Below are 20,730 nucleotides of genomic sequence, written 5' to 3' on the forward strand. Positions count from 1 at the left end.
CGATTATAATTAATTAGTTTTTTTAATATCCCAACTTTCTGTTTTTAGTTTCTGTAATGTTCTTGTTGCTGTATTTATAAATTCTTATTTGTTCAATATGACAGTGTCTGCCTTAAAATTGGAATGTGGATCTTTTACATTAGTGTAATTGATACAGTTGGATTTAAATCTGTTATTGCATTATTTGTTTTCTATTTAAATACTTTTAAGACATTATTCTCTTGTCTTCTGGGTAGCATAGTTTGTGATGAGAAGTCTGTTGGCATTCTTATCTTTGTTCTTTTGTTTGTAGTTTTTTTTCCTTACTGTCCTCAAGATTTTTATCTTTATCACTACTTTTTAGCAATTTGACTATGATGTGCCTAAGTGTGTTTTTCTTTATTTTATCCTGCCTTGGTTATTCTGACATTCTTGGATCTGTGGTTTGTTGTCATTCATTAAACTTAGAAATTTGTTTCCTCATTATCTCTTCAAATATTTCTTGTGATTCACCACCTACAATGAAAATATGTTAGACCATTTGCTGTTGTCTCACCTCTTGATTGCTCTATCCCTCTTCCTACTCTTTTTTCTTTGTTTCAGTTTGGATAATTTCTATTGATCTTTGTACAGTTTTTTTCTTTCTTGTATCCATTCTGCTGATCAGCCTAATAAAATCTTCATTTTTTTTTTAAGTATTTTCATTTTCCTTTAAAAAGTCTCCAACTTTCTGCTAAAAATTTCCCACTAGGTCTGTTAAACAAATTAATCATAGTCACAGTGTCTGTCTGATAATTTCAATATTTGGACCATCTCTGAGTCTGGTTTTGTTAATTGTTTTGTTTCCTGCTTTTGTGTGTCACATAATTTTGCATTAAATATCAGACATTGCTTGTTAAAAAATGGTAGAAACTGGAGTAAAAAATATTTCTATCAAGAAATAGATATGACTCTACTTCTGTCAGGTTGTTAGTATGGACAGGTATTGATCAATCTAGTTAATAGTTGAGTTGGGTGGGTTTTGTGGTTGTCATAGTTACCTTTGATATACCATAGTCTTTACATTACTATGGAGAGACTGCTGATACTTTGTATTTAGTGTGAGGCCGGGAATGTCAGGTGATTTTTCTTAGCTTTTCTGCTCCACCTTTATCTGTCAGTTTGTGACACATTTAGCTTAGAAGTGGGAGGGGAGTTAAATATTTCTCTCTGTACGCTTACTCCTCCCTTAGCAGTAGATCGTTCTTCCTTGTTACTTGGTGCAAGGTTCTTGGTGTGAACAGGATAGGTTTCTTGGTTCTTCTCCAGTTTTAGTGTCAGGCAGGCTTATTGTATGCCCGTGCCTCAAGTGTGGGACGCCCTGTCTCTTCCATGAGCAGACTCCCATCCACCCAGTGAAGTCCAGAGCTGCACTTATCAATAGCCAGAGACCTCCATGTGGCTAGTGGTTGGTATACTGGAGAGAACAAATATACGATACTTTGTCATTGTATAAGTTCCTTTTGAACAGCACTGTTCCAGCATTCAGGCCAGTTTCTTGTCCACTCCCATCATGGTAAGTAAATGTTACCTAATATCAGTGGGAAGTTCTGGGTACAAGTGAGTGACCATTTCCCAGTGGCAGCAGATCTCTGCTTTGTATCTTTGGAGCATTTGAGCATGAGCTAATTTCCTGTCTTTCTCCACATGATGTATACTGCATTGCCTAGTATCAGTAAAGTGTGAGGATAACTGGGTTTTGTACTTTTCTTCCAACAGTAGCTGTCTTTTGCTGGTGACTGGGGTGAGGGAGGGTACTTTTTCTCTCTCTCAGTGGCAGACAGCTTTTGCTTCTTATTTGCTTTGTCCAGGGTTTAGGCAGGTTTAGTGCCTCTCCCAGAGGGACACCTGATCTTACCTTATACTCACTCAGGGCCTGGAGCATGAATGAGCTATGCCTGATATCCTTGCTCTAACCACAGACCATAGTCGGCTCAACACATCTATTTCCATCTCCAAGGGTGTCTTCCTTAGGTCTCCTTGAGTATTTTGTTTTCTTACTTTTTATCGTAACTGCCACTTTTTCCATGCTGTACCAAAAGTGAAACAGCTCTTATGTTTCATCCCTCCTCACAGATCCTGTCACACCTCAAAATCAATTCTTCTTGCAGTCTAAATTCTCAGGCTCATAAAAAATTATGGTTTTGTAGATTATTTTGGTTTTTTTCTTGTTAATCTAGGAGTGTTGTTCTTTTGTAGTTTTCTATAACCCAAGTGGCAGCAGAAAGTTCTGATATAAAAATTCTGGAATAAAAGTTTAAAAAGCAAGTAATTAAATCTTTAGATAACTGAAGGATTTCATAGGACAGTGCTGTTCAGACTTGAAAGTATCTACTGATCATCTGGGGATCTTGTTAAAATACACATTCTTCTTCAGCAAATCTAGGATGGAGACTGAGGCTTTCTAATTTCTAACAGGCTTTGAGGTGATCCTGATGCCTCTAATCCATGAGACACCCTGGGTAGCAAGGCATTTGGACACATCATTTTCTTACGATTAAAGGAGATTGTATTAGTTATCTACTGCTATGTAATAAATTGCTATTTAACACATTCTTTACTACACATGGAATATTTATGAAGGCCAGCTATGTGCTCAGCCATTAAAAAGCCTCAGCAATTTTTAAGGATCAGTCTGTTATAGCTAGCCTCCAAGGTAGCCCCCAAATGAGCCCTGCCTTCCAGTATCTGTGCCCTTGTAGAGTCCCCCTTCAGAGAAGGCGATGGCACCCCACTCCAGTACTCTTGCCTGGAAAATCCCACAGATGGAGGAGCCTGGTAGGCTGCAGTCCATCGGGTCGCAAAGAGTCGGACACGACTGAGCGATTTCACTTTCACTTTTTACTGTCATGCATTGGAGAAAGAAATGGCAACCCACTCCAGTGTTCTCGCCTAGAGAATCCCAGGGATAGGGGAGCCTGATGGGCTGCCGTCTATGGGGTCGCACAGAGTTGGACACGACTGAAGCAACTTAGCAGCAGCAGCAGAGTCCCCCTTCACTACGGAATTTGGCTGGTGTGTGTAACCAAGAGGATATTATGGAAATGGAGTGTGCCTTTTGAATCCAGGTCATAAAAGACATGGCTTCCATCTTGGGTTCTTGGCCAGTTAGCTATATGGGAAGTCAGCTGCTATATCATAAGGACATTTAAATAGCCCTATGGAGAGACCCGTATGGCAAGGAAATCAGACTCAATATGCATATGAGTAAGTCATTTTGGAAACGCATTCCCCTATCAGTCAGACTCTCCTTTCAAATGACTGAAAGTGTTGAAAATTTTGTATGTATTCTTTCTACTATGCATCATTAGATTTTATTTTTTGAACTGTATCAGTTAATTCTTTTCTAGTTTTAGACCTATTGTATTTATGCTTATGGCAAGATATAAAAGAAACTAGTCATCAGCATTGGTTTTTAGTAGAAGGGTCTAGGGAAAGTATGGTATAATGGAAGCCAGCGAGGGTAAGTTTAAGTGTGAATGAGCAACAGTGTCAAATGTTGCAAAAAAAAAAACTTGAAAATGGGGATATCCCTGGCAGTCCAGGGGTTAAAACTCCACACTTCCACTGCAGGGAGTGCAGGTCTGATATGGGTCAGGGAACTAAGATCCCACGTGCTGCATCTCACAGCCAAAAGAAAGAAGAAAAAAACTTGATTAGCATCAAGTAGCAGCCAAAAGATTAGAATTAAAAATATATGAACAGTGGTGTATTGCTAAATATTTAACAATTGGGTGAGGGTGAAGGTATCACTTTTGCCAATTTCCATGATATAAATATTTCTATCGTGGCCATTTTCAAGCTGCCAACATTATGTCATTAAGTGCAAAATTTGGACAAAAAGTGATAAATTCAAGTGAGATTGGGAGTGCTTGTGGTTCGTTTTTATTTTATTTTTTAATAAACTACTGCTTGAATCAGTACCTCAAAATACTGATTTTTTTCCTTTTTCAACGTGCAAAAGGCAAGTAAGTTATACTCACTTCCATTAGGTTTGGCAACCTTGAAAAGCACTTTTTCTGATGAATAATTGTCTGGAGATGATAATCTCAAAAAAGAAAGCAAGATGACAAAGGTCCAGGTCAAACCACAGGTTGATATAGATACTTAGTCACCTGCTATGGCTGCTGCTTAGCTCCCTGCCCTCATCCATACCGTAGTTACCACTCTCAAAAGATAGGCCTAAGAATCTTGGCTTGTTATTTATGAATTTTAAAATCAGAAAAGCTAGACAAGGTGTTTTTGTTTTGTTTTTATGTTTTGAACATTAACATTGAAGTCTTAAAATCTGCTTTTCAAACTTTGTTATAAAAGCCAGACTAAAATATTTAATGTGAGAATTTAGCTGGGGAACGTGAAATCATAAGTTTTGCCTGTACAATTTCAGGCTGTACATTTTCGTGGTGTGATTTGCTTCAATAGCTGAATCCCAAGAAATGAAGTCATGCAAGCCACCATTGAAAGTTCACACTATGAGCAAGAATTATGAATGCCCTTTTAAATTCAGTGGTTCTAAAAACCACTGAAAAAGGTAGTCAAGGGGGGGGAATATTAAAATGTACAGTGCAGGTACATGAAAACATTCCAGGAATAGTGAACTTTGTTTCTTCCAATGTTCTTTACAACTTCCATTAAGATAAATCTTAAAAGTTCAAGTCTCAGTATATTCCTTATTTCTTCAGAACCTTCAGTGGTTCTTTACCAAATATGTCCAAAAGCCTTAGAGTTTCAAAATGCAAAATAGTACATGAGAGAATGCACATTTCCTGTTTCCACTGCACAAAAAAACATTTCTTGTAATAGTCATATTCACTTTAAAATAATACTTCTTAAACTCTTTAGTATTTGTGTTCTATCATCTAAGCACAACAATAAAGAGACATAGTTTTTAACTGAGACTTAGATTTAAAAATAAGTTTTTTGCTTTAGACTCTAAAACATAGATTAGCAAATACATAATTCTATCTTGTTACTGATAGTTTGTGAACAGGCTCAGTGAACGGAAGTGCTGCCATGGTAACACAAAACAGACGGTTATTTGGAGACCTTACTCAAGATACTTAAATGCCCTGAACTGCAAGTTTTCAGTACTAGTGCTTCCAATTTGCTGTTTCAAGGAAATACTAATTCTTCTGTGGTCAAAACAATTTGCAGTTCTCTCACAATAGAATTTTAAAAGTAGATTTATGAACCAAACAGCTTCTGGGAGTATAATCTCAGGAATACCAAGATAGAACATGGTTAGAATCATTAAAATAATTGTCTTAGTCTATATATGAAAAATAATTTATGTATTTCTTTTCTATATGAAACTGAAGTGGTTTGGGGACAAAGGATGTTGTGGGTGCTATCACTTTTAAAGTTTTATTTCTCTATCTTCAGAATACACTTACCACTTAGGCCAAGTGATTGGAATTACATCTAATTTAAGATGGGATGGTCCATCACTTAATTCTAAAATACATGGGTAGAAATTTGACTTCCTTTGGAAAAAACTTAAAATTTCAATGTAGTTCATGTGATATCTTGCTGCCACAGGCCAGAAAAACTTTCATCTGATAGTATGGTACGTTACTTTCTGTATTACAGTATGATATGACACCATGGTTTTTCTTGTCCAATATATTTAAGTGGCTGGGATGTTAAAAACTGCCTTACACTCAATTACCATACTTTTCCTCACACGAAAGTGTTTTTCCCTTATCAGTTTAATTCTTGTTTATTTCTAACTTTTGTCTCATTTCAAAATTAATTAATTTTTGTTCTTATTGTTTATGTTTTTAAAAGTCCTTCATCTCTTAGAAGAAAAGAATAGGAACATAAACTGACTTTCTGCCATTTTCAGTATAACCTCTTGTATTCATTTACTTTGCAGCTCTGTCACTTACATAAAAATTTTCTTATTTGAATCTCATCACAACTCAGTGAAGTGGTCTGTTTTTTTACAGATAAAATATGAATTAGAGGACAGATAGAGATTAAATTATTAGTCCAATGTCAGTAGCCAGTCAGTAAGCAGTGTTTTAATATTTCACTTTTAAAACCTGTGAAACCATTCTTTCATTATACTGTTCTGCTATAGTAGTTATGACATGATATTCAGAGATTAAAAAAAACCTCAGTAATAGACTAATGTTACTTTGAAAACAGTTCAGGAAATGGAAGCACCCTGGAATTCATCATATTAAATCTTCAGCAATCATAATAGCTTACATCATATGGGATTTTATACAAGCAGAAAGGAGCAGGGGTTAGTTTTACTGTTGTCTAGATGATTGTTAATGTTGTGAGGTATAATTCAAATTTTCAGAAGGGGTTTTTGAAATAGAAAAGATGTAATGTAAAAACAAAAATTAGTAGCAGTTTGAATCTCACTAATCTTGTGAGGAAATTTTGTACACCATGGTGAGAAGGGTTCAGGTTATACCTTATATTTAACTTTTGGTATTTATATCTTCAAAAGATTAAATATCTTCAAAAATATTTATTAAAATTTAATGTCAGTATCTAGTGGAATAGAAGCAGAAAAACAAATTATTGGAGAATAAAAACAATGATATTAGACTGGAAGAAAGAGGAACAGTTTTTAAAACTGCAAAGAAAATGAACATAAAACATAACAATAGTAGTATTTGGTATTAAGGGCTTATGTCCAGAAGGTACTGTTTTATATGTATTTTGAGCATACTAATGCACAGAGAACCATAGATATTTTTCTAAAGGTTACACAGCTGTTAAGTGACAGAGCCAGGTTTCCAAAGGTAGGTATTGTACTCTTCTTCAAGGCTTGTACTCTTAACTTCTGTGCAAGTGGTGTTTAGCTCTAGGGAAGTGGGATGAGTTTGCAGTTGAACCTCCTCCTTGCATGACTGTGGGCTTCTATATGTAAGCTGTGGGTCCATGTGGTACATTTGTAGGGATGTTCTTCTAGTCAAACTGTTCAGGTTGGTAGATAGGGATGGATGTTCAGCTAAAGAAACAGGATAGATGTATCCTTAAGGAAGAGTTAGCAGGTGATGTTACAGCTCCTGAAATCCTTCAGTTATTTCATTTAAGTAGCTCAACTAATGTCTGTGCATTTGACCACATCCACTTAGTTTTTATGTTTTTCTTATGCCCTTTACAATTTGTAATTATAGTTTGGATATCTTTTTAAATTCAAGAGCATTTGTAAATTTCCAAGTGGTCAGAGAATTTTGCAGTTGGGTTTTTTTTTTTTTTCCTTTTTGCACTAGAGTGACCTTTAAATAAGATTTATTTTTCTTCATGGTCTAATCAATGTTTGTAGTTTTTTCTACCAAAAAAAAAAAAAACATTTCTCAGTGTTAACATTAGGAAAGTATATTCTGTAAGAATTCATCAGTTACATCAGTGTTTTTAATACAAAACAGGTTTAAATAAAGCAAGACTATTTAGAACCCCCTCATAGCTCAATCAGTAAAGAATCTGCCTGCAATGCAGGAGACCCAGGTTTGATTCCTGGGTTGGGAAGATCCCCTGGAGAAGGAAATGGCAACCCGCTCCAGTGTTCTGGCCTGAAGAATCCCCATGGACAGAGGACCCTGTCAGGCTACAGTCCATGGGGTCGCAAGAGTCGGACATGACTTAGCGACTAAACCACCATCGATCTGCTAATATGTAGTGTGACCTTCTAAGAAGAAAGGAGGTAAAACATGCAGCATTTTTCAAACCTCTTTGAAGGAATTATCTCCTGGTCTGGCCTTTCCCCTGCACATTAGATCATTTTAGTGATATTCTTCAGGTATATTGTCTGCTTACCTTCCTGGTGAGCTGTTCCTTCATATTAGAGGAACTGTGGAGCAGGCAAGCCATTCTTTGAGTCATCTCTCATTTGCCATTTAGTGGGCACTTCTCTTTATATTTTCTCTAGTTTCCAATAAGCATACATTTCTATTATTTTTAGATTCTTATGACTATTTCCATGAAATCTGGGCTTGTGTACCCTTTACCTTATTATCCAAAAGGCCCTCAAATGTTGTAACTTAACCATATTGAGGATAGGGATGGTACTTATTCCTCTTTTTTACCTTTTACAAGAGTCTTTTCCATCCCTCAGTTTTTTATTTTACTCTTTGAGACTTTTGCCATCTCTTCATTAAATTGTTTGCTTTGAATTTAAGCAGTTTAAATGGGAAAATAAATACTAGTGTTAATGCCATAAAAATAATTATTTTTGGATGCATCACCCAGTATCATATTGTTTAGCACTTTGGGGGGAATGACACCACCTAATTGAAGGGCCATCATGCATAGCCCTTCATGCTGTTCTCTACATAGCTTGGTGTTGTATCATTCTCACAAACTGTGATGCAAATGTGAATGGTGTGTCCTAGAGTGTTGTGGTCTTGTGGCCCTATGCACCATGCACTGTGCAGAGTACTCTACGTGTAATTAAATCTATGGAACAACCCTGTGAGGTAGCTACTATTATTATCCGTACCTTCCAAATACGGGAATAATGACCCAGAGAAATAGAAGTTAGTTAACCTTCCTAAAGTTACGCAGCGGGTAAATGGCAGAGCTGGAGATAGGAACCCAGGCTGTCTGCCTCCAGGGCTTTTAATCACACAGTTCATTGCTGGCAAGTTTACTTCAGTGTTTGCATTGTATTCAAAAGGTGCTATTGGGTTTTGTGTCCCCACACATTTATGAAAGACATTCAGACACTTTTTGTGTCTGATTCCAGATTACTAATTCTTATGTAATTTATTTTAGGTTAATGGAAAAGGTTCCTTATGGTGTGTTGATCCAGAATATAAACCCAACCTTATGCAGGCACTGAAGAAGCAACCTTTCTCCTCAAAATCCACATTTTACAGCCCTCCTGCATCACCACAAAGGTACAAGATCTAAGATGTAAATGTCAGTGGCAATATGTAAGATTTCATTATATGAGATGGAATAACTTAAAGTTGTGGGGTTTTTTTCATCTTTTTTTTTTTTTTTCCGAATTACATAGAGAATTATTTACTGATAAGACATTAGACTAGGGCATTTTTACTTATTAGGAACCAAGATGTTGGGTAATTGAGAGCATAAATTCTGCAAAATGTATTAATAATTAATAATGTATTCTAACTAAACTCTGAAGATAGTGATAATATGAATTCAGGTATAACCTGAAACCTTTTTGGAAAGATCAGATCATTTACATTGTCTGCAGTACTAATACTGACCTAAAGACACAAGAAAATAGAAGTATATTTAAAATTTTTAAAATAAGGTAGTTTGTTTGCAGCATTTATATATACACTTATATTCATTTTTCTATTTTAAGATTTTTTCCCTTCATAGCATGTTTAATATTTGAAAATTATGTTCAAGTCTCAAATTTTTAAATGTCAAGTAAAATAATGCTTTGGATTTTTATTTGATTTGTTTCTGTTGGCAAATATACTTTTCCTTGGCCTTTTGTTTTCTCAGTCATCATTAAATTGATCTTAAAGCTTTCCCATTTTAAGTCAAATCTGAAAATGATGACTTTAAATCTGACTATTGCCTTTGAAAGAAGCCTTTAGAATCTTTATTTTTAAATTCTATTATATATATTCATTTGAGTTGAAAATGACAGTTTTGTCAAAATACTTTTAAGGGTAGTCTATAAAAAGTTTTTTAAAGCTTTTTAGTAAAATAATTGAAAAATTTGAAACATTCACAAAAGTAGAAGAGTGAACTCCCATTTGCAGCAGTTACTAACATTTCATGTAGTGTTTAAGGAATTAAATTATATAACTTTTAGAGGAGTGTTTGTAGCTGATAAGTTTTAAAAATTAGCCTAAAGTTGAAATTTCAGCAATATATATACATACATACTTATTGAGATTTAAGCTTATTTACCATATTAGTAGATTAGAAGGATCATTGTGACAAGAACTAGTTTATCCTTATGAAATGAAACTCTGAAAAGATGTTATCAGAGTTTATATTCTCATTGTTTGGGAGTTGATACTTTCTTTAGTATTGGTGCTTATGAGATGTCCTAGTTTAAAAGAACAGTAGTTGGGAAATTAATGGTAAGTTCTGTTGATACTGCTTTTATGTTTTATTTAGCAATGCTATTTTTTATTAAAAATTAAATGGGAGAATTGGCACACTTTTTTTGTATACCATCAAAAATACACTTTTCTGTGCCTTTGATATGATATATTTTCATGTTTTCATTTTTTATATGTTTAAATGTTAAAGATGATTTTGTGGTTTAAAAACAGGTAAACAGCAGCATAGAGGTTGTAATCTTTGACTTTAAAATATTTTTAGAAATATTTTCTCTTTATTATTGTTGGACAGAATGACAGTTCCATCTGACATGCCTTTGTGTAGCCCTTTCATGCCATAATTGGTTAAGTCTGAGGAAGAGAATGAACTATATAGTGTATATGAAACTGTGACTAAGAAATAGACTAATTTAGTTAGCCAAACAGATTTTTTTTTTTTTAAATACTATCACAAATTCCAAAGAAGAGGAAAGTTTGTTCCAAAAATATTTAAAAATTTTTGAAATTAAAAAAAAGAAACTGCTGGTCTCTTTTTCATAAATATAGAAATTTTGATTTGTAATTGATATTTTTAATTAAATCAGGAACTTTTTTTTTTTTGTCATTACCATACAGTCTTCTTTAAACATTGTTTTGATAAACACTTTCATTTCTGTAGTAACACCTATATTAATATCTTATCAAACTTAGGCATCCAGTGTAGAATCAAACAGTAACTATTATGTATTGTCTGTTGTTCTGGGCATTTTAAGTTTAATGTTCTTATTTAATTATCACAACAACCCTATGTGGGAGTTTTAATTATTCCTGTTTTACAGATGAAGAAACTAAAGGGTTAATTATTTTGCCTAAGAACGCCCAAATAGTTGTGATTTAAACTTGGATCTTATACTCTTTCTGCTTTGGCAGACTCTTGCTAAACTGAATAGTATTAGCAAAGAAAACAAGGTAAAAACTGTTTTTTATTGTACAAACTAGTTGTATTTGTAACTAAGTTTTATAAAATGTGAAATAAAGTTTTTTTTTAATAAGTATGCTTGTCTTTTTTTTCAGTGGTTCTTTATCACCTCATTACTTAAGCTCTGTACTCAAGCAGAACCAGGTGCGAACTCTCAAAGGTATGTGAAAGATCAGTATTTTAAATCATAAGAACTCAGGTTAAAATCAGAATTTTTATTTAATTATTTTTTAATTATAAAAATATTGCCTGTTTATTATAGAAGGTTTAGAAAATAAAAAACATTTATAAAAAAGAAACTAAAACTTACCCTTTATTCTGCTGTTAACTTTTTAATTGGGCTATACTGGATGTACAATATTGTATGTTTCAGGTGTACAACATAGTTATTCACAGTTTTTCAGGTTATACCCCATTTATAATTATAAAATATCGACTGTATTCCGTGTGTTGTACAGTATGTTCTTGAAGCTTAGTTATTTTTTACATAGTAGTTTATACCTCTTAATCTCTTACCCTATCTATCTTGCCCCTCTGCTGTTAACATTTTTAATATGATTGCTTTGGTCCTTTTTATGCCTTACACGAGAGTAGATATGTTTGTATGCATGCCCATACATGCACATACCACCCACCACCTCCCAAACACACTCTTTCTCCAGGTACTTGGATTATACTGTGTATACTATTTCATATCCCTGTTTTCATTTCCTTTTATTGTATACTTTTCCTTGAAAATAGGGAAATATTTCTTAGTAATGCAATAAGTACCAAATCATCTTTTCAAGTCTGTCGGACTAGAATAGTTGACAGACTATGGCCCGTGGCCAAGTCTGGCTGCCACTCGTTCTGTTATGGCCTTGGAGTTAGGGATGGCTTTACATAATTATTTTATAGATTAGGTGTACTGCTGCTGCTACTGCTAAGTTGCGTCAGTCGTGTCCAACTCTGTGCTACCCCAGAGACAGCAGCCCACCAGGCTTCCCCGTCCCTGGGATTCTCCAGGCAAGAACACTGGAGTGGGTTGCCATTTCCTTCTCCAATACAGGAAAGTGAAAAGTGAAAGTGAAGTCGCTCAGTCGTGTCCGACTCTTAGCGACCCCATGGACTGCAGCCCACCAGGCTCCTCCATCCATGGGATTTTTCCAGGCAAGAGTGCTGGAGTGGGGTGCCATTGCCTTCTCCAAGATTAGGTGTAAAGAACTATAATTTAGGAAGAAAGCAGTAAGCTTTCAAAACTAACTTTTGAACTTGGCTGACATTTAAAAAGTAGATAAAACTTTTGAATTAGTTGTTTTTTCCTCTACTCAAAGTTAATATTATAGGTTAGTGATATACTAACAAAAGTTTTCCTCACATTGCTGCTTTGGAGCTTGCAGATGTTACTCTGACCTATAAAAATAAAAATTATCAGATGAAAAGCCTCTCTGTGTATCAGAGACATTTTGGCTCTTTAAAACTACACTAAGCCAAGCCTAGGAAACATATGATGATGGTCTGTAAAAATAAGGGAGGGAAAGAATGTGAAAAGCTTAAGAGAACTCTGCAGAGAAGTTAATGGAATTAGTCTGCTTCAGATAATATTGTGACTGAACATAAGGCAAGTACCCATTTTCCTGTTACCTACATGAGTAAATGTGCTCTCTTTATGTTTTGGTATTGCTGATACTTCCTTTTTCTTTTTATTACTTCAGTAAATTCTGACCCTTAGTCTTTTAAGCTTTAGCTCATATGCACATTTTGAGAACATTTTCTGTCTTGAATTCTGGGGTTTATTTAGAATTTCTTCTGGTTCTTGTTCTATTCCATCCGAATTCTGCTTCTTCCTTTGGGGATCAGCTTCCACAAGGAGAGCATAGGTATTTTTTCATCTAATGAGTTGTATGTATTATCCATCATCTCTCATACAAATGTTTTAGGAGAAAAATGAAATACTGTACCACACAAAAACTTTAAGAAATTTTATATTAAAATCAGGTTGATTTAGCACATATACATAGACTCTGAGGAAATTTGCTTTTTCTTAACTCTTGATATCTTTTTTCTAGGGAAAAAGTTTGAAAAAATATAGCAATAAATTGATTAAACTTTCAAGTACTTGTTGAATTCATCCATTTTGCTAATCACTGAATTCTGGGTGCCTTGGGATATGCAGAAAGAGACCCAGGCCCTAGTCTCAGAAAATATACTGTCTAATTGAAGAATTAATTCATGTTTAATTGATTAGAATTGTACAGAATACACTGGGAGAAAAGGAAGTGGGTGGCAAATTAAGCTTAGAGGTAGGACGGAAAAGGCCTCTTTGAGAAGAAAGTGTGATGCCTGAGCTCTGGGCCTCAAAAGTTGGACAGATACTTAACCTTGGTTAGAGGTTTGGTCTGGGACAGTTGCTAGTAACTGCAGGTTGGTAAGCATGGCTGAAACCTAAGAGCACAGAAGACTAAGTAGCCTTGGTCCTGTAGCTATAGATGTGATCGTTTAGCATGGGCAAGGCAAATGAAAAAGTTTAAGCAGGCATTAGCCAAATCAATGGAGAAGGAAATGGCAACCCACTCCACTGTTCTTGCCTGGAGAATCCCAAGGACGACGGAGCCTGGTGGGCTGCCATCTTTGGGGTTGCACAGAGTCGGACACGACTGAAGTGACTTAGCAGCAACAGCAGCCAAATCAAGCAGAGCTTCTTTAGTATAATGAGTTGGAACTTCTTCCTGTAACTGTAACATTAGTTTACATTGAGTTCCTGACTATGGTGTTTTGCTTGCATTATTTCATTTAATTCTTACAACAACTCTTTGAGGTTTTGTTACCCTCTTTTACAAATAAAGAAATTGAACTTTGGAGAGATTAAGTAACTTTCTTAAGGTTACACAACTAGTAAATGGTATAGAAGGAACTCTGATTTCAGAGCCTGCACTCCTACCAGATATGAGGAGTTAGGGGAACTACTGAAGGTCTTTAAAGAATAAGGTGACATTGTCAGTTTTGTGTTTTGTAAATATCACTGAAATTTCACTGTTGGCTCTAACTTTGTTGTTGTTGTTCAGTTGCTCAGCCATATCCAACTCTGCGACCCCCTGGACTGCTGCATGCTAGGCTTCCCTGTCCTTCTCCATTTCTCAGAGTTTGCCCAAATCATGTTCATTGAGTCAGTGATGCCATCCAACCATCTCATCCTCTGTCATCCTCTTCTCCTCCTGCCTTCAGTATTTCCCAGCATCAGAGTCTTTTCAAATGAGTCAGTTCTTCACATCAGGTGGCCAAAGTATTGGAGCTTCAGCTTCAGCGTCAGTCCTTCCAATGAAAATTCAGGACTGATTTCCTTTAGGAGTGACTGGTTGGATCTCCTTGCAGTCCAAGGGATTCTCAAGAGTCTTCTCCAACACCACAGTTTGAAAGCATCAGTTCTTCAGCACTCAGCCTTCTTTATGGTCCAACTCTCACATTGGTACATGACTACTGGAAAAACCATAGCTTTGACTATATGGACCTTTGTCGACAAAGTAATATCTCTGCTTTTTAATATGCTGTCTAGGTTGGTCATAGCTTTTCTTCCAAGGAGCAAGCGTCCTTTAATTTCTTGGCTGCAGTCACTGTCCACAGTGACTTTGGAGCCCAAGAGTCGATATAAAATTCATCTGTCACTTCATAGAATTATCCTTTTTAAAGTCTCCTCTGTTTTGCTCATCTGGCCAATAGCAATGTTACAGTATTGTATAACAGGCAGCAGGAGGCAGAGAAATCTCATACTGAGATAGCAGAACAAAACTTTTTTTGGTCAATATTTTGATTTGGTGTGGGTTTGTAGTAAATTCATGTGTTGAAAAATATTTATTGAGTGCACTTGTGTGCTAGTCACTGCTCTAGGCACCAAGGATGCATCAGTGAACAAAGAAGACAAAAATGGAACCATATTCTAATTAGTAAATTTTAGTATTTATACTTAAGCACTAAAGTATATGTAGCGTATTACAAGCAAGTATAAAATTCAGATAGTTAATGATGAAGGTAGGAACTAAATGCAAATCTAAGTTCAAATTTAAGTTTACAAATTTGCACAATTTGTATCTTAATTAAAGTGAAAGTAAACTGGTACTTCAGATAGCTTCAGGTACTAGTAATTTATTGAAATCACTCTCCTACTTTTAAGAATCATGAGAAACAGCTTCCTTGTTTGGATGCTCTGTAATTGTGTATACTGGTTTTGATAAAGGCAGTAAATCCTGCTGTAGTTGATACTTGGCTTATAATCATTTAAATTCTGCCACTGTGGTTCTTATATCGTTCCTTAAGCAAATGGACTGAGAATCAGGTAATAGAAACTTGTCTTATTATAACTCTTACTTTCACATAGTTAAAACTGATGTCTTTTTAATTTTCTCTCAATTATTGTTAATAATTTCTTAGCATCAAGGCTAAGAAAATATAAACTAGGAAGAACAAGTTAACAGTTTTGACAGAGATTTATTTGAACCAGTTATTAAATCAGTAGCATATTTTGAACTCTAGTCAGAACTATTGGAGAAGGCAATGGCACCCCACTCCAGTACTCTTGCCTGGAAAATCCCATGGATGGAGGAGCCTGGTGGGCTACAGTCCATGGGGTCGCTGAGAGTCAGACATGACTGAGCAACTTCACTTTCACTTTTCACTTTCATGCATTGGAGAAGGAAATGGCATCCCACTCCAGTGTTCTTGCCTGGAGAATCCCAGGGATGGGGGAGCCTGGTGGGTTGCCGCCTCTGGGGTCGCACAGAATCGGACATGACTGAAGTGACTTAGCAGCAGCAGCAGCAGCAGCAGTCAGAACTATGAAGGATAAAAAGGGAACTATTTAATGCTGTTTAATATGACTTATAACAGGTTATTTTTGTTATTATTTAACTCACTGTTTGGATGGCTCTCATGGCTCTAATGACAAATGACTTTAAGCTGGAAGTGAATTATTGGATTAAATAGTGTCAGAGAAAATATATACAAAAGACTTTATAAAAAAATGAAATTTTCATTCTGAATATGTTAGATAATACAGCTAATAATATGTTTATTGAGAACACAGAGCCATCTTTAAAATCGCAAAAGGTATTGAGTTGACCAAAAAGTTTTTTTGGATTTTTCAGTAAGATGTTATGGAAAAACCTGAACAAACCAACCCTATACTTATTAATGAAAAAAAATTATAAACATAAACATTATAAACAATATAAGAAAAACATTATAAAGTGTTTTCAGCTGTGACAATAAGTAAGTCTTAAGTTTAATTTTAATACCAAAACTGATTTGGTACTATAAATAAGAATTGTAAAATCTACACAGTTTTGTTGCTTTTGTTCCAGGAAGTTCAAGAATGTACTTTGGACAAATCATTGATAATTAGGTGGTAGTGGTGTTTATTGAAGTATAGTTGATTTACAGTGTTGGATAGGAGACTTCCCTGGTGGTTCATGGTATTGGAAGTGGTTCACACTTCCAATACCATGTTGGATAATCAGGTGTTTTTGATTACCAGATGGAATCATTTCTCTAGTGCTTATTTTAACATTGAAGTTAAACTTTTTTTGAGGTAATTGAGAAGATGTTGTGGGAAGCATATTTAGCGAATGTTCTAAATCAAACAAAGTCAGATGTAGATAAAATCCTTTCGCAAAGAAGTAATTTCATGTTGGACTATTCAGACTAATTTGGCTTAACAAATTCCTATAAGAATTTGTATTCAAAGAACAATTTTCCTGTCATTTCTACTGTTACAGAAAGTGAAAGTATTAGTTGCTCAATTGTATCTGACTCTTTGAGACCCCATGGACTATCGCCCTCCAGGCTCCTCTGTCCATGGAATTCTCCAGGCAAGAATATGGAGTGGGTTACCTTTCCCTTCTCCAAGGGATCTTTCCAACCCAGGGATCGAAACCCAATCTCCTGCATTGTGGGCAAGATTCTTAACCTTCTGAGCCACCAGAGAAGCCCCTATACACACTATAAAGATATACTAATTTTTAAAGTTAAAAATCTTTTATAGGTGCTTCATTTACAAGATTAATAAATTTCCTGAAATTGTTTACTTGTTATAATGCATTTCAGTATTAGATTCTTTCCCTCACCACCATTCCCCCTTTAAAAAAAAAAAAAAAAGGTTTTTTGTTTTTTATTGAAAGAAAACAAAATCATTCCATGGAGCAGAAGTCTCTCTGTTAGTATCATGCCAGGCAGGTTGCGCCCTGCACACAGGACACCCGGCTGAGACAGTGATGGGCTGATTTCGGAAGGACTGGACCACACCCAGTCCTCAAGCTGTGTGCCCTGGTTTACGAAGCATTCACCTGCAGGCCAGTTGCTTTTTTTCCAGTTCACACAGAGATACAATATGGGCTAGAGCTCTACTAGCTTTTTTTCTTTAAAGACATGTTAGAATACTGAACTCTATCATAATCAAGTCTCATTCTAAAAGATGGGAATTGGAGAGGTCTTCGTTTTATTAGCGTCTATGGCTGTGGCATGTGGGAATAATTGATTCAAGTTCTTCTTAACTTGATTTCTTTTTTTTTTTTTTTTCTGCCTGAAATGCTTTATCTTTGAATATCTTCATGGTTTCCTTTCTTTCACCTTCCTGAGGTTTTTGCTCAACTATTACCTTTCCTTGAGGCCTTCCCTAACCTCTGTATTTAAAGTTGCAACTACCTTTCCCCACATTCTCTGTCTTCCTTCCCTCCAATTTTCTTCTCCCTAGTGTTTATCTCTCAGAAGTTGTATTTCTTTGTGTTCTGAGAGTCAGGGATTTTCCTGTTTTGTTTTCAGCCTGGAGTGTGAGATAGGACACTCAATTTATTGAATGAGTAACAAAATAGAGAATTTCCGTTATACTCAATAATTTCCTGCAAAATTTCCTACTCTAATTATAGATACTTGGTAAATTTTGAGGGATGATGAGATTACAAATCGAAGGCCTAGATTCTGGAGGTAGACTGCACAGGTTTAAATCCCATCTCTATCGTTCCTAGAGATCCCTCTTTGTCCATTTTCTCATCTTTAAGATGGAAATACTAATAGTACCACATCATAAACTTATGAGAGTGAGATGAGTTAATAATACTTAGAACATGTCAAGGGTTTGGTAATTTGGTGATAATCAGCTTAATCTAAAGAAAGGAGATTTGGCAGAGATACAATATATTCTTCACTCATTTATCAGGGAACTACTGTTTGTTCCAGGTATTATGGAATATAGAGAATAAGACATGATTCTTACCTTAAGGGAGCTGACAGTCTAATTGGAAATAATTCATATAGAAACTCTGAATAATGAGATTGCACTTTATTCAAGGGAGAAGAATATGTGCTTTCTCATAGCAACAATCTTCTGATTTACTTAAACCTATTTTTTAAGGTCATAACATTTCCTGCCTTTACAGAGTTTGTGGTCAAGATGAGGAGGAAACAAGTCACTATCCATATGGCTTTATTATCTAAGACAATTTTATAATTAGATATTATAAATAAAATAAGATTTGGGGATAATAAAAATTTTCCAACTTTGAGGCAGAAATGGAATGTTTTTGAGTCTTGTGTTAAACTTATCCTTTATAATTAAAGGATATATAAATTATATAAATTATCCTTTATAACCTATCTTTTAAAATTTGTAAACATTTTCTAACTTTTCCTTCACATTTTAGATTGTACCATTTTACTTTTATTCGATTACGGTTATAAAGGCTAACAGATTGCCAGGATGTAGAGGAACTGCTAGTGCAAAAGTAGATATGAGAGTGTAATGACCTCTGGAATAGAACCTGCTGGTTTTACCAGCCTATTAAAATCCATTTTTCTAATGGAATATCCATAATTGTAGTACTTATAGGCTTGCATGTGATTATGACTAAAGACAGTGCTAATATTTATGTGTGTTCTTAGCTAATTTAATCTGTTTAAGGGCAGTCCTTATTGAAATGCAGGTCGGGTTCTTATTTTCATTGTGAATAATTAAAGAGGAAAACTTTCATTATCTCTGCTGCTGCTGCTGCTGCTGCTAAGTCGCTTCAGTCGTGTCTGACTCTGTGCGACCCCAGAGATGGCAGCCTACCAGGCTCCTCTGTCCCTGGGATTCTCCAGGCAAGAACACTGGAGTGGGTTGCCATTTCCTTCTCCAATACAGGAAAGTGAAAAGTGAAAGTGAAGTCGCTCAGTCGTGTCCAAGTCTTAGCGACCCCATGGACTGCAGCCTACCAGGCTCCTCCGTCCATGGGATTTTCCAGGAAAGAGTACTGGAGTGGGGTGCCATCGCCTTCTCATTATCTCTAGTGCCTTTCAATTCTCCTTTATAAAATATTGTTCATAATTTTAAATGAACAAAAGTAGATAACAAAATAATAAGTCTTGTTTTGTACATTTATTTGTATGTGTTTGTGTCTTTGTATATATATGATATCTATATATATGTGTGTGTATAATTTACATATGTTATATACATTATGCATTTTTTTGTAAGTAGAAAATACACCAAAACCTTAATGTTGGTTACCTTTGGGTACATGCATATACTATAATAGCCTCTTTTTTATAAAGAACATTAATATTATCACTCTTTTCCTTTTTTAGAATCTGATATTGATGCTGCCACTGCAATGATGCTTTTAAATACTTCTATAGAACAAGGAATTTTGGAATGTAAGAAATCATGCTTTTCTTTTTTGTGAGCACCTTTCACATGTCATTTAGGACAGGCAAAATTACTTCTTTCTAACTAGGTTGTATTTTCATCTGAATAACTTAGTTTCTGTTTTATTTTCTTTTAATTTATGTGAGCAGTTGTGAAATTGAGGTTAATGCTATGATACTTCTTGTTACATTGACCAAGAAATGAAGAAATAAATATCATGTTTAGAAATTAAGCTTAAAGATTTAAAAGTGAAGATGGAGATGTCCCTGGTGGTCCAGTGGACAAGACTCTGCTCCCAATGCAGGGGACCCAGGTTCAATCCCTGGTTAGGGAACTAGATCCCATATGCTGCAACAAAAGATCTCACATGCCACAACGAAAGGCTGAAGATCCCACATTCTGCAGCTAAGACCTGGTGCAGCCAAATAAATACATAATAATAAATATTTTTAAGAAATGAATAAAAGTAAAAATGAAAGCTATGAATAAGAAAACATAGTATGCTTATAACCTTGAAATGAGAAAAGCTATCTTTGACATACAAAGTGCAAAATCCATAAAAGCTTGTGTAAATTTAATTAGACATCAAACTCTTATTTAGAGTTCTGACGACAGCAGATACCTGTAAGAAAAGTAACACAAGCATAGTACTGGGATGACATATTTCTTCACTGTATATAGCAGACAAAGGAATAATGTTGAGTATACATATGTGCACAACATAAAAAGATTCTGTAGGTAAGAAATAAGGAAACGGTTCAATAAAATATATGAATAGCTAGGCCTCAGAGGAGGAAATATACAGATGGATAGCACACATTTGAAAAGATACAGCTTCTCTAGAAATCAAGGAGATGCAAAATGAAACAATATTGAGATAATATCTTTTTGTCATGAGATTATGAAAAATTAAAACGATTGATAATATTAGAGGTTAAGTATAGGAACTGGGTGTTGTCACACAAAGGATATAAATTAATACAACTATTTTGGAAGGTAATTTGGAAACACCAACTAAAATTTAAAATGTATATATTTTTTACTTAGTAATTCTGTTTCTTTTTATCTCTCCTAGAAAAATTCCATAT

The 20,730-nt window shown here is 35.1% G+C and overlaps 1 protein-coding gene across 4 annotated transcripts in view; it reads left to right on the forward strand.

Annotated features, from left to right (window-relative positions):
* The window catches only part of FOXN2 (forkhead box N2), a 59,451-nt gene that overhangs the window by 33,743 nt on the left and 4,978 nt on the right, over positions 1-20,730 (forward strand). For all 4 annotated transcript variants that reach the window (XM_027555206.1, XM_027555203.1, XM_027555205.1 and 1 more), the window contains 3 exons: positions 8,755-8,879; positions 11,088-11,152; positions 19,582-19,650. In XM_027555206.1, the coding sequence (XP_027411007.1) occupies positions 8,755-8,879; positions 11,088-11,152; positions 19,582-19,650 (259 nt within the window). The remainder of the gene's footprint in view (positions 1-8,754; positions 8,880-11,087; positions 11,153-19,581; positions 19,651-20,730) is intronic.

This window comes from Bos indicus x Bos taurus, chromosome 11, assembly GCF_003369695.1.
Source record: "Bos indicus x Bos taurus breed Angus x Brahman F1 hybrid chromosome 11, Bos_hybrid_MaternalHap_v2.0, whole genome shotgun sequence".
Lineage (NCBI taxonomy): Eukaryota > Metazoa > Chordata > Mammalia > Artiodactyla > Bovidae > Bos > Bos indicus x Bos taurus.